The sequence below is a fragment of the Toxotes jaculatrix genome, chromosome 11, assembly GCF_017976425.1.
Source record: "Toxotes jaculatrix isolate fToxJac2 chromosome 11, fToxJac2.pri, whole genome shotgun sequence".
Taxonomy (NCBI): domain Eukaryota; kingdom Metazoa; phylum Chordata; class Actinopteri; family Toxotidae; genus Toxotes; species Toxotes jaculatrix.
The window spans coordinates 24,327,544-24,341,036 of record NC_054404.1 but is presented as its reverse complement, the minus strand read 5'-3'; the positions used below and the strand labels follow the sequence as shown (position 1 = coordinate 24,341,036).

At 41.7% G+C, this 13,493-nt stretch overlaps 1 protein-coding gene across 1 annotated transcript in view; it reads left to right on the top strand.

Moving 5' to 3' along the window:
• The window catches only part of pdzd8 (PDZ domain containing 8), a 35,349-nt gene that overhangs the window by 1,103 nt on the left and 20,753 nt on the right, over positions 1-13,493 (top strand). Inside the window, exons 2-3 of the mRNA XM_041049758.1 lie at positions 7,760-7,885; positions 10,656-10,758. Coding sequence (XP_040905692.1) covers positions 7,760-7,885; positions 10,656-10,758 — 229 coding nt within the window. The remainder of the gene's footprint in view (positions 1-7,759; positions 7,886-10,655; positions 10,759-13,493) is intronic.

Here is a 13,493-nt window from a genome sequence, read left to right as displayed (position 1 = left end):
GCTGCTCACCTCAGTGATGCTCTACCTGTGAAAACAGACAGTTGCTTATATCTCAGCAAAACTTATATGAGAAAGGAATAACACCTGAGTGTGCCATAGTTTCATACCGTATACCTACACTGTATGCTTTAAATTCAGCTGGACTGGTTTTGCATCATGAAGATCGTAGATTGCTATCTACTTTTTATCTACTCACCTCACCACTGTTGATTATTAACAAGTAATAGCACTAGTCCCATCTGATAGAACAGAGGAAAGAGCTAGAGTTCACACTTAAGAAATACATCCCTCTGAAAGAGACGGGTGAAACACATTCATGTCTTTATTATTTGTTTTCGAAGCTGTCACTACAGGTGCAAATTTCCTTTTTTTTTTTTTTTTGAAAGACATCCATGTTGAGATTGAAAGTTCATTTTTGATATTTGAACTAGTAGTTTGTTTGTTTTTTTCTTTTGTTATCATATACTATGTTTGTTTGCAGGGTAGCTTTTATCTAGGCCTGTATCTTACTGTATCTGCTGCTGTAACGGACGTAATTTCCCCATTGTGGGGCTAATAAAGGTGTATCTTAACTTTTGAGTTCATCTAGAACACTGTCAGATTAGGATTTCCATACAAGAACAAACGTTATACGACAAAGAATCCAGAACTGCGGTTGCAGCACCGTCCCAGATTTTCTTCAGAGTTTGTTTATATAATGTTTGGGTCCCAAAACTAAGGCCTGTGAAATATTTCTGTTAAATTCCATTTATATTTTTTTTTGGCTCTTCGGGTGGACACCAAACTTTGTAGGATGGAAGACAAATACGTTCTCATTATGTCTGAACCATTGAAAGTTTGCACTGCACGGCCCACTGATTCTTCTGTAAGGCCCTTGATTTGGTGAGTGACATTGAGGGCATCATAAACCCATTTTTTTTTTGCACCCATATGACAGAAATCATTATATTTTCTTCAGATATATATTTTTTATTATTTCTTTTTGCCACTACTAACTGACTTTAAGATATTTAGAATAAAACAAGGTGTGATAGCATTTTTCACTCATTTTCATAGGACCAAAATGGCGTTTTGGGTAGCTAAAAAGAACATGAGAATATATGTAGAAATAGCCTAATGTATGGTCAGTTAGTGGACAAAGTGCCACTGTCCTTCTATGTCCCCTCCATAGATAAACATATAAAGAATCAGGGTTGTCAGGGCTCCAGAGGGCCACCAAAAATCTGTCAACATGTTCACTGGTCACACCAGTGTACCTGACATTTAACAGGTCTGTCTCTGTGTGTGTGTATAACCTGCCTCTACTCTGCCTCTGATTGGCTCTGGCCCTTGGTGGGGAAAAAAACCCCCCAATAATGCATGTGTACCTGTGTGAAACCACACCCTCTTCTCCCAGTGTCCCTTACACCTGTCCCCCGGCCCTGAAAGACCCAGTCCAGACCTAACTCATAGACATCTGAAATGTGACCATGACCACACACTGCGTTTTGTGAGAGGAGATGTCAGAAGTCTGAAAGGTTAGAAAGCTTGTTATTTTATCCATTGTGTAAAACCTTTATCTTAAAAGTAACTAGTAACTAAAGATTTAAAATTGTACTTAGTTGCTGGGTAAGATGTCTCATCCTGATCCAGCATCTTCAGCCGAAATGGACTCATCTGACTCAGAGCCCGAGCCAGAGCCTACAACAGTGTTTATTTTTATATGAGGGAAAAACAGAGGGAGCCTTGATAATAACACATCAAGCAATTTCCATGGTGATTTTAAAAAATCGTACTTACTACCCCACATACCATTTTCTGTGCTACCATAGCTTGATTTATCTTTATCTTAATTGCTTGACATCTTTATGTTCATTGGTGGTACAGACCTGAAATGTCGGCACAAAGTAAATAAGTTTGGTGAGGAATACTCAGGGTTTTCAGAACATGATGGGCTGACAGTGTGGATAAAAATACATTGCTGGGCCATCACGTCTGATCGTCACATGACCATGTGATCCTGAAAACAAGTGACTGAAACTTTTGAGCTGAATTCCTCTTCGGTTCTGAGTCAGCTTCCAGCCCCTCCATCCGCTCATAGAGTAAGGTTACAAACCTGTGTGTGAAACTTCCAAACCCAGTGTGCCAGTGTGTGTGTGTGTGTGTGTGAACCAAATGCAGCTGGACAGGGCAAATAAAGTGCAAGCTGCATGTAGGTCACTGTGTCCCTAGAATATAATAGAGCAGGGAGCAGGGGTCTTCAATGTTTTTCAGGCCAAGGACCCTGAAACTGTCTAATCAACCAAAAGTTTCACGACCCCCCTGCAGTCCATGGACCCCCTGTTGAAGACCTCTGTAATAGAGTAACTCGAGATCTCACTTCACTCTTCTTTTTTAAATTTTTTTTATTTATTTATTTTTTTGTAGCAGACTAAACCGTCGTGTGACTTGCAATTTTTATCCAAATTTGGAATATTTATTTCCCCTTTACTGTGGTGGATTAATAGTTTCAGCTCTATAAGTGTGTTTCTGCTGGTGGGGGGAAAAAAAAAGAAAAAAGCTCCATCCACTTTGCTGCAGTTTCCCATATGCCTTCTAGCAAACACTAGTCCTGATGTCATGTGAGAGATTTTGTTAACAGTGGCTTTTTCTTTTGCCTCTCTGCCATAAAGCGGTGACTGGTGAAGCACCCAGGCAAGAGTTTCAATATGGACTGTCTCCAGCTCTCCTTGTGTCTCGCCTCATTGGTGCTCCCCTCTCTCTCTCTCTCTCTCACACACATACACACACACACGCTGTGTTTCAGGAAGGCCTGCTCGAGCAGACTTAAAGCTGTGCTGCATTCTTTCTGTTTGATTTTTTTTTTTTTTTTTTTTTTTTTAGAGATTGATCATACTGTACTGAGGAGAATTCAGTACCTCGGAAAAAGTTTGTGTCTTTCCTTTTGATTTGTAACCTTCAATAACTTCGTCACAGCTCGGGCCTTCCACATACAGCCATATTTAACACACACACACACATGACTGTCGAGAGGCGGTTTAGGTGTGTCACTGTAAAAGAGCTCTTCGTGTAGCTACATTTATAGACGATGGTTTCTTTTTGACTTTTGTTATTGGTCGGAGAAAAAACCCTGAATACATCATCTACTGTGGAGTAGTAGATACTTGTAATTGGCTCTGTACCAAGCTGAAAGCAGGCATGGGAATTTAGTTTAAAGAAGTGAGAGAAATAGAAAGAGAGGGAAAAAAGGGGAAGTAGAAAGTGCAATGAGAGAGAGCAAAACTTGAAAAACAATGTGAAAAAAAAAAGTGACCCGATGGAACTAAGCAGCACTCAGGTAGTGGACATGGACTCGCTGCTGACAGAAACTTCTGAAAGTCCAGTGTCCAGAGTAACGTGGACATGAGGCATCTTGTACTGAAAGCATGTCTGATATGAACAGCTCTCACTCACAGTGTCCTTCTGGCGATCGACGTGAGTCCACTTGAGTGCGACTCGAGTACGTCCTGTCAAGGCGCCCTGCCATCAGTTAACCGGGGGGGGGGGGGGGCGTGAGACTGGCTGATTATGTCATTTCCTGTCAGTTATCGCAGCAGTCAGGAGAGGCTGAAAAAGGACTGCCAGCTCACCAAGTTCACAGGTCTGTTAAAATACATCATCAAAAGACCTGTGTCGCCTGTCTGACTGTTAAAAGCAAACATTAAACACTTACTGCCACTGCCATAACTTTATATATGTGTGTGTGTATAGATATACAGACAGACATCTAGGCATAAATATGGCGGTGGCAGTGAGTGTTTGTTTGCTTTAAACACAGTGTTATTGTAATTTTTTTTGGAACATATAGCCGTATTCCCCCAGAGCTGGAGCTGAGACACTACATGGGTGCTGTAATAGCTGGATAAGCTCCAGTGGGCTGTGGTCCCAGCCCTCCCCTCCACAGAACCACCATCTGTGCCATTCACAGCAAATCCCAAAGGTCCGGCTCTCTTTTCCGAGGCTGAAGGCTGCTCTTCATTACATCATCTCATCACGTTCACACACACACACACACACACACACACACACACACACTCTCTGCATGATCGTGGGTGACATACATTCACACGCGTGTTTGGAGCGCTTGTGTTTGCTGCAGTACTCTCTCCCACACACCTCAGAGGCAGTCAGTCTGAGGCTGTGATTAAAGTGTTTAACGTTTGCTTTCAACGGTTTCGCGTATACACATTCGTACGGTGTGTGTGTGTGTGTGTGTGTGAAATTGTCGTGTGAGTCAAAGAGATAGTGTTGGGTAATTATGCTGTAGATTTCTGTTGTCGTTAGACCTCTTAACCTCTTTCCTTCTGTCATTTCCTGTCAGAAGGGGAAGGATGATAGCTGCACCGCAAAACAGCTGGCCATTTTACAAGGAGTCCAGTTCCCTTTTAGCTCAGCCCCCCCCCCTCTGTTTGTACCACGGACGGGAAGAGACTTGTGAATCGATCGGACTGTCGCCGTAGTCGAGCTTTTGTTTTGGCTGAGCGGAGTGAGAGATGATGAGGTTTGTAAAAGGACACAACTGCAATTGACTGGAGCCAGAAGTTGTTCCAATGGTCGAAAAACCATAGAAGTCATTAGCTGCCTTATAATAAACCTCTCTCCTCTTTTGGCACCGTCACAGCAGATTTCACATATCAACCTTTACAAGAAAAATAAAGAGACCAGCTGCACAGGAAAAGGACCCAAGCAATATTGATTACAGATTATTGGATTGCATATCGATGTTGAAAGTCTAATGGTGGCTTGAACGTGAAGCTATTGAATACTAATTCAGTTTACATCAGGACAAAAATGATAGCAGGTTACCACTGCACCACAACACAGGACACATTGTCCCTCATGATTTACACCTTAGGACATATTAGATACGTCCTACTAACTATTACATCTGGAATTGCTCTTAAAAATGATTCAAAAAGTGGTGTCAAATGTCCTCTAACAGTTATGTGACAGACCCCAAATGAATATTATTTTTATTGGATGGTTGTTGACATTTCATTTCAGTCTCCGCTGTAGATGCTGAGCTAACCATATAGTTTTACAGCTGCTTCTCAGACAATAAAGTGAGTGGCTTAAAATATTAATGTGATGCGAACAGCTAAAGGTTGAATCGGGACACGCCGACTGCTGTTTAGGTAAGAGCCCTATTTGGCATCCCATGCAGCGGAAACAGTCGTGAACATGGGCTACCCAGCAAGCTGCTAACGTACCTGATCGGCGGTGTCTAATATCAGCTTAATGTCACCTGACTAGCTGAGTTTAAAGTTACCAGACAACAGCCAAGATTCATTTTGTAGGCTGGATAACTCACAGCATCATGGTCCCCCGTTCAAGACCTGCCATTAACACGTGTCTCGGGTGACCTGATCACAAGTGGGTAGCTCTGAGGACATCAGGACATCACACCTGGCATTTAAAATGCGTGGCCACATGCATCTCACGTCCACCGCTTTATATGCAAATAAACACATTCATACATTCCGTTTGCAAATATGAGGTTTTGTTTTTAACCAGTGGGAGACAGCAGTGAATGCAAGTAGCTAATGGAATGATTTCATTTACTTGTACTGAGCAAATGAATATGCATTCAAAACATCCGTGGATGTCAGTTGAACAGATGTGTCCTTCACACTCCTAAAACAATGTGGCCGTATGCATGACCACCTCTGAATGTGGTCTCAGCGATTGGTTCTCAAACCCTCAGTGCGTCTTGGGTGCGTTCACACCTGCACTCCGAGCTGCCCACCTGTGATAGGATCACCTGAGGCACATGTTAATGCCAGGTCTGAACAGGGCCGATGTGTGTGCTGTATGGAAGGAGTCGCTTGTCATGATGAACCCACACAGAATTATCAGCTGGCTCAAAAGATTGAATCAGTCTGTTTTTTTTGTTATTCTCTAATATACCTGCCAAATATGCCCTGCATGCTGCCCTGCATGCCTCAGTCCTGCTTGAATCACCATGACTGTCTTGACAGTAGGTCAGAAAACGTTTAGTATATTACAACTATTTATTTAGATGGTATATCAATGATTACAAAAAAAAAAAACAAACAAACACAAAAACGAAACATCAAATCAGTGCAATGAACGAGATTCTCTCACAGGAACAGAATAAAAAGAAAACACCAGAGAGGGAGATGAAACTGAAAAACTGATGAAACTGAAACTAACAGTTTTCCTGGTTGTGGCCAGTATGTGTATGTGTGTGTGTGCGTGTGTGTGTGTGTGGCCTTTTCAGTGGGTCATAGAGGGAGGGTAATCTTTATGATTAAAGTTATTAAAGTTTCCATCTTCTAAGGATTTCTATTTTTTTTTATAAGAAAGGCTACAAGCATGGTGGGATTACCACGCTTCCTCCACTTGAAACTCAAACATAAACCGAGGGTGCATACCACTTTTTAATGCCCCTCATTTTTTTTGTACATTGTTAATTTCAAATTATTGTAGTTTAACCTGCAATTGTATTATATTTGCACTCTTTCAATGGCTGTGGTGGGAGGCAGTGACTCACCGATTTTATTCCAGAAGAATTCCTGAAGGGCTGCTGATAATATACGGCATGTTCCCGTATCTCACGCACTTCCCTATATCTTTCTGAGCTTGACTAGATCTATGCACAGATTAACGTTTATTTGTCAGGTTCTGAACAAAGCGGAAAGACTCTCTGGGGAAAATAAATAAATAAATAAAAAAAAAACACTGTACATCAGTGAGAATCAACTGGTGGCCCGTGGGCTACATGTGGCCCGCAATAGTTTTCCATCCGGCGCATTCACATCAGGGGCCGGCGGTGGCGGCCCGGCAGTTGCAGCAGACAACAGCACTTGTTTAACAGACGCGATTATCCTTTCCATAGATTTGTCCGTGGCAAGTTCCTCCAGAATTCCTCTGAGAATCAAAACAAAAACTATTTCCTGCACGAGTTCCACCAATCGCAACACAGCAACAACAACCTGTGAAGAAACAAGGTGGCCTTCAAACAGATTGAGCTCATGACCCCTGCTGTAACAGTTTTTCTGTGTGATCAGGGAAACCCCCCCCCCCCCCCCCCCCCCCACCTTTGGGCAAAAAAAATGTACTGCTTACAAAACCCTGACTGTCACCTGGAGCCTGTACACAGTGACATGAGTTTCATCAGTAAACTGGGTGACTCGCCTGAACACAGTCCACTATTTAGAGCAGCAGGAGCCTCAGGCCAACAACAGTAACACCAGGAGCCCAAAATAGCAAAAAAAAAAGGACGGATGTGTGTGTGCTCTAAGACATCATGCTAATACACTACAATGAGTGTTCTTTATGAAGACTCACGGCTGCTGCACTTAGGGAGCCGGTTCTCCCTTCGCCGAGCACCACACCCAGCAGAAGGAGTCACAGTCTGGCCAGCATTCACTCTGAACGCTGGTTATGTTCTTCACCGATAATGCTGTGTGTCATACCTTCATACCTTTCAAAGGCAGTGGACAGGTTTTTCCAAATCTGATTAGCTCTGTTTGCTGTCAACATGTGTCTGCTTGTATTTAAAGTAAAAGCACAGAGCGAGTTCCCTGTAAAGGGTAATGAAAAGTTTAGTATTTCTGGCAGTTAAGAAGGACCATAGTGTTTGGAGTTAGGGTCTGTTGGAGGGGGGGCATTAGATTTTACTTATGCACTGTCAGGGGATTTACATTAGTGCCACAGTTTTAAGTCAATTAAAAAACAGTCTTTGGATATTTTCCTGTGTCTCTCTCCCCCTCTCCAGATACAAGCCCTTCTTCCCATTCCAAGTGCAGCCTCCTCTGGGTTCGGCTTGTGACTTGGACCTGTCAGTCCAGGACAGCAGGCTGGTGGAAGGCCGACTCAAAGTCACGCTCATTGAATGTAGCAGGTGAGACACTTTAAATCCTTCTGTATTTCCCACACACCTAATTTGGGCTCCAGACACGGAAGGTGCTGGAGCCTTCTTGGAATAAGGATTATTATTATTATTATTAGCTGGGACTCTCAGAACGCTTACAGTGTGCGTTCAGCATGTAGCGTACAAACAACATACTTTTTTTTCTTTCAGGTTTTGAATCAGTAAAATATTGGTGAGCCTTTAAACGTCTGCTGCATCAGTTCTCGTTGGCCTCTGTTGCATTTCATTTTCATGTTGTGAGAACCAAAGACACCTAGTACGTCAGCAGAGCTGATAGCTAGGGGGGTAAAGTGCTGACTATGAAGCACAAAATGAGTTTTTTTCCCCTGCTCAAACTAAAGACTATTTTAGTTTGAGCTTCACAAGTCGATTTAGCTCAGTATTTTACATACATTGTGTCTCACTACATACTGTCTGCTTTTATTGCATTGTCTGTAATGCGATGTATAAATTCATTTCTTTGGTTTCTTCGTCCTACTGAATTTCCTGACTGTCATTTTTAAAAGAACACACTGGAAGCAGTGTTTCCCACAGGCTGAGAATTCATTAACAGTCAGCTGCTAAACAGCGTTACACTCACACACTCACACAGCATCTGGGGAGTTGGATTTTGGGGGAGTCATTTTTTATCCAGTTGTGGCAGACTTTCTGATCCGTCAGCATTTCCAAAAGCCCCAAACTAGAAAATACAAGGAATATCTAATAGAACTGGCTATATTTACATAATAATGAATTTATATACTAATCTGAATTTATGTACAAAGCCTGTTTTATTGGACGGATCGCACTCTGTCTCACCAGCCTTCCCTTTTCTGAGACAAAAACACCCCCCGTCTTTGTCCAAAGCTGGCGTGTTTAAATTTTAATTGGCCAAAGAGTCAAATCAATTAGCCCGGGGGTTGTCAGGATAGAGAGGCCTATCTTTTGTTGCCTTGGAGACCGGGTTTTATGTGCTTGGAACCGTGCTTTGATGTGGATAGACCACAAGATGATCAGATCAGGCTCATCTATTAATTATTCATGTCCTGCCCATTATAATGGCACAGTCTCTCCTCTTCCCCTTCCCTTTCACGCCAGCTTGTTCTGTCCAGGCAAGTTTGGAGGCAGCCCCCCCCCCCAACCCCTCCTCCTACCAATAGGAGTATTAAATTACACCTGATATCTCCTAATAAGCTCTTATACAGCAAGCTTATTAGGAGATATCAGGTGTAATATTGCTGTAACTGTCCAGCAGAGGGATTTTTCCACCCATTTAACATAATATGAAAACAGGCCGATACAGGCGCCATGCCTCTGATTACTGGTCACGCTATTCTTGAAACATTTAGGGACATATAGTTTATTTAGTTATGCATTAGTTAGTAGATTTAGTTATATAGAGTTATACTGTGTTTCAGACCAGGGTAGTCAGAGAGGAATATCTTACAGCAGGAAACTGGTCTGATGCATTGACGTCTTCAGCACAGCAGGGGGCAGCAGTAGCCAAAAAAAATATACGTTGCTGTGACCTCGTCTTTTCAGGTGCACAAACAGGTAGAGTGAACAGGTTTCCAGTCCAGCTTAAGCCTTTGCAATACACCGTTGGGTTAGTGAGGGACCTCTGGTAGTGGACAACAGAAGAGGAAAAAGAGAAAATCTGTTCTTTCATATGCATATGATCAATCACTGAAACAAACACATCAAAGACGTCAGGCTCTGGGAACTTGAGATGGGAGTTTTCACTGTTTTCTGAAAGTCAGATATCAAAGCAAACGGGGAAGACTGCGCTCGGACTTGTGAGTTTTCCAAACAGACGCTCATTCGTTTAAATTAATTAAACAGAAACTGAAGGAAGATTTTTTTGTTCAGTGGATGAAGATTAACGAAGCTTTTAAAACAACAGGTCGTTGGTTTGAGTTCACTCTCAATATGATGGTGGGGGAGAAGATCAAGATCCACTTTACTACTGTAAGATGATTTTACATTCACATTTTTACATATTGACTCAGGCATTATTATGGCTAAAATGATAATGGGTAAGGGTGTCTGGTGTTCCCTTCACCAGTTCTGTGGGTCCTTCTCACCGTCAGAGTTTCCTAATGGTTGGTGAGACTGTAGCTCAGAGGCTGTAGCTTGTGGGGACCAATCATCTTGGTAGTAAGTAAAATACAAATATCAAAGCTGCATAAATTCTTGAACATAGCATCCAAGGACCCTCCTGATTGTTGGATTGCTTGATGTCAGGCACAGCAGATTCCCTCTACTCCAGAAGGTCCAGGCTTTATTCCAGACCGGGGTTAACCATGCTTTCTTCAATAGCACACTGCCCCACAGAAACATCCCAGCTTTGGTGGAATGTTTTTTCCCATTTGCTCTCTGTCTGAGACCTGCATTGTTCCACTTGCATCGTGCCAGCAAGTCTGACTTTAATCGCACTGACGGGTTACTGGGTGTGAATGGCTTGGGGGGCGGGGGGGGGCTTGAACCCTGTTAATACCCTGCTCAGCACTCCTGAAATAACACACAGAACACGGATGGGTAGAAGAATAAAATATATATGTATGTTGTAGCTTTACCCACAGAATACAAAAAAAAAACAAACAGTTTGGACTGTGTTCACATAGGACAATATAACTCTGGATATAACCTGATTGAGAAAATAGGTTTTCGGGCTTTATTGGTGCTTTTAAATGTCTGAGTGTTATAGTGAGAATCTCACATTTCCTGTAGTGCTCACATGTCTTGTGCTGTGACCCTGCAGACTGTTCATCCTGGGCTCCTATGACAGAGAAACCTATGTTCACTGCACCCTGGAGCTGAGCAGCCAGCAGTGGAAGGAGAAGACTCGCAGCTCCATCAAACGGGTGGGTTCTCCTCTCTTCTGACTTCTAACTTCTGACTTTATATCTCTTTCCTCCCAGTTTTCCTTCCTTTCATCAACTCATGCTTAAAGTTAAACTTAGTCAAAGTTATACAGACAGACTGCTACAGCTGTAGCAACACCTGAGGTCCCCCAGACCTTTTTTTTTGTTATGGGACAGCTGCTGTGAAACAGGACAAAAAAAACAAGTGAGCAAGTTATTTCACAGATAAAAGCAGGATTCTCTGTTAAAGTCGATCTGGAAAAAAAAAACCTAATTTCAGCGATGAGTCAGTGAGCACCTGGTTTCCATGGTAACCAGCATGCCACAGAACTATTTTCCAAAAATTGGACTGTTAGTTGTTGTTTTTTTTCCCAGTCAGTTGTTGCAGCAGTTCGTAAGCTGCTTGTTTACTTTATTCAAATGACAATAACAGTATAATTATAATGGGAAGCTAATCTGATGTCTCAGGCGCTAACAGCGATAACATCCCAAGATGCCCCTGGTTCTTGTTAATATCGTAATTTCATTCGGTGCGATCACAGAGACCATAGAATTCAATTTTAAAAGGCCTTGGCAACAAAAACACAATTACTGTGTCATCACACGTTAAATAATCTAATAACACCGCAACCCTGGTTATATTGTAAGTGTGAAATTATTACTGAAATTGGTTAAACATTTTTAATCCAATTGAATATATCTTGATTTTAACATTTATTGCAGTTTACTGGGAAATTTGGAGCCTGAATTGGCGTTATGATTTGTTTTTCAGGCATTTGAGGGAAAACTGAGAGTGATTTAAGAAAAAGAAGGAAAAGATGGTGGCACAAACAAGCAGAGAATCAGGTTATCATTTCAGATGCCAAAAGCTGTGTAATGTTCCACGTCTGCCCAAAGAGCCGCAACTGTCAAAAATATGTGTTGGTAACAAATATATTACATACTGCCAATAAACAGAATTCACAGCGAATTTAAAATAAATTCACCTTTTGCTGGAAGCTCTACCGGTTTCCAGCAATGGATCGGTTGAATTCTCTTTAAAAACAGAGACTTTCAAACTCAGTCACACGCCAAAGTGTAAGACAGACACTTCCTCTGCAGATGCTGTGCATTGTGTCTTATTGGCACATTAATACAAGCTTATTTTCATCTTCCTTGCGCTGATGAGATTGCCCATTGTTGACATTTTGAGAGGCAAAGAAAATGTTCAGGCCCCTTCGGCAAACCTTTTCTAATTGCTGCAATTTAAAGATATTACAGTTATCACATCAGGCTTGTTTGGAAGTGACTAATGACCGTTTTAGAGTGAAATGTCAGCCCTAATTACTGGCTCTCGCTCCAACAAAGCCTGATGCTGCTATCCTTTGCCGCACAATTCTGAATGACATTTGCAATGGCTCAAAGATTCTGTTGAACAGTAATTGCTCTGTACTGTTCTCCCATTTTATGTTTAATGACTTCGGAGGAGTTGAATCCTCCTCCTCCAGCAGGTGGCAGTGAAATATCAGGTCTTCCTCTCAGATCTAACCACATTATCTGTTTCTCTGTTATTTCTTTCCTTGTACTTTCACAAAATAGATGAGCTATGTTTCTGAGTTTATCATATTTATTAAGTAATATATATATATTATATAAATCAAAGTAATTGGGAAACGTCTGGACAGGTTCCAACTGAAATCAACTGAAATCAGAAATTTTTTTGAGACACCTCATTGTAGAATAATTAGACCTTCTGTCAGTCAGTGTTTTTTCATATTTCACTACCTTCTCAACACTTCACTGGGGTACACTGCATATGATTACCTACAGCCTGCAGTACAGTGGGCCCTAAAGATAAATCAGATACAAATGGTAAAGCACAAACATGAAAGGAAACATGCTACAATTCCAGAAATGCCACCAATGTCAAAACACACCACAAAAAGAGTTGCTGCGCTGCAACTGGTCCTGGACACCGCTTTATTTATGTAGGACTTTTTAAACACAGAGGCAGTTTAAGAAAAAAAAATAAATAAATAAAAGCCAGAATAAAATCAAGTGTCTGTTTTCAGATATGCAAGGAGCTTTAATAAGTGTCCGCTGGCTCTGTTATCCGTAGCTGGGAATTATTTGGACAAACTGACGACAAAAATAAAAATCTTAATGCTTGTTTTCTTACCTGAAGATATATCGGAACCCGATAAAGGGTTAGGTTAGAACCAAACCTGTCTACACACTGTGTGTCTGTGTGTGTGCCGCGTTACGTTCAGACTGTGCTATTGTAAGCAGTGGACTCTCAGCGCCCTCTCCTGGAAAACCTGTGTGATGACACATTTCTAAATTCATCATTCATCTTTTTCTCCATCATGTTCTGTAACAATAAAAACAAACAAAACCAAAAAAAAAAGTTTTTATATCAGTGCACATTGGACAACATACTGTATACACTGATATCAGAATATGTCAGCCAGGCTCTAGGTTGGGTACAAAACACCTCAAAATTAATATTAATGTTTCCGCTTATACAAACGGAGCCCATCCCACCCAACATCCCAGAGCTCTTCTGATGTGGCAGTTACTAGTGAGGCACCACTGACCTTCATTAAAACGATGATACTGTTAAAGCATGTTGTTGCACAAACACATCTTTAAAACATATATTCAAACCATCATCCTGAAGCGACCACATGGTCGGCTAAAGATGCTGCGGGCAATGAATATGTGAACTGTTCCACCCCAACACTTGACCAGTCCAG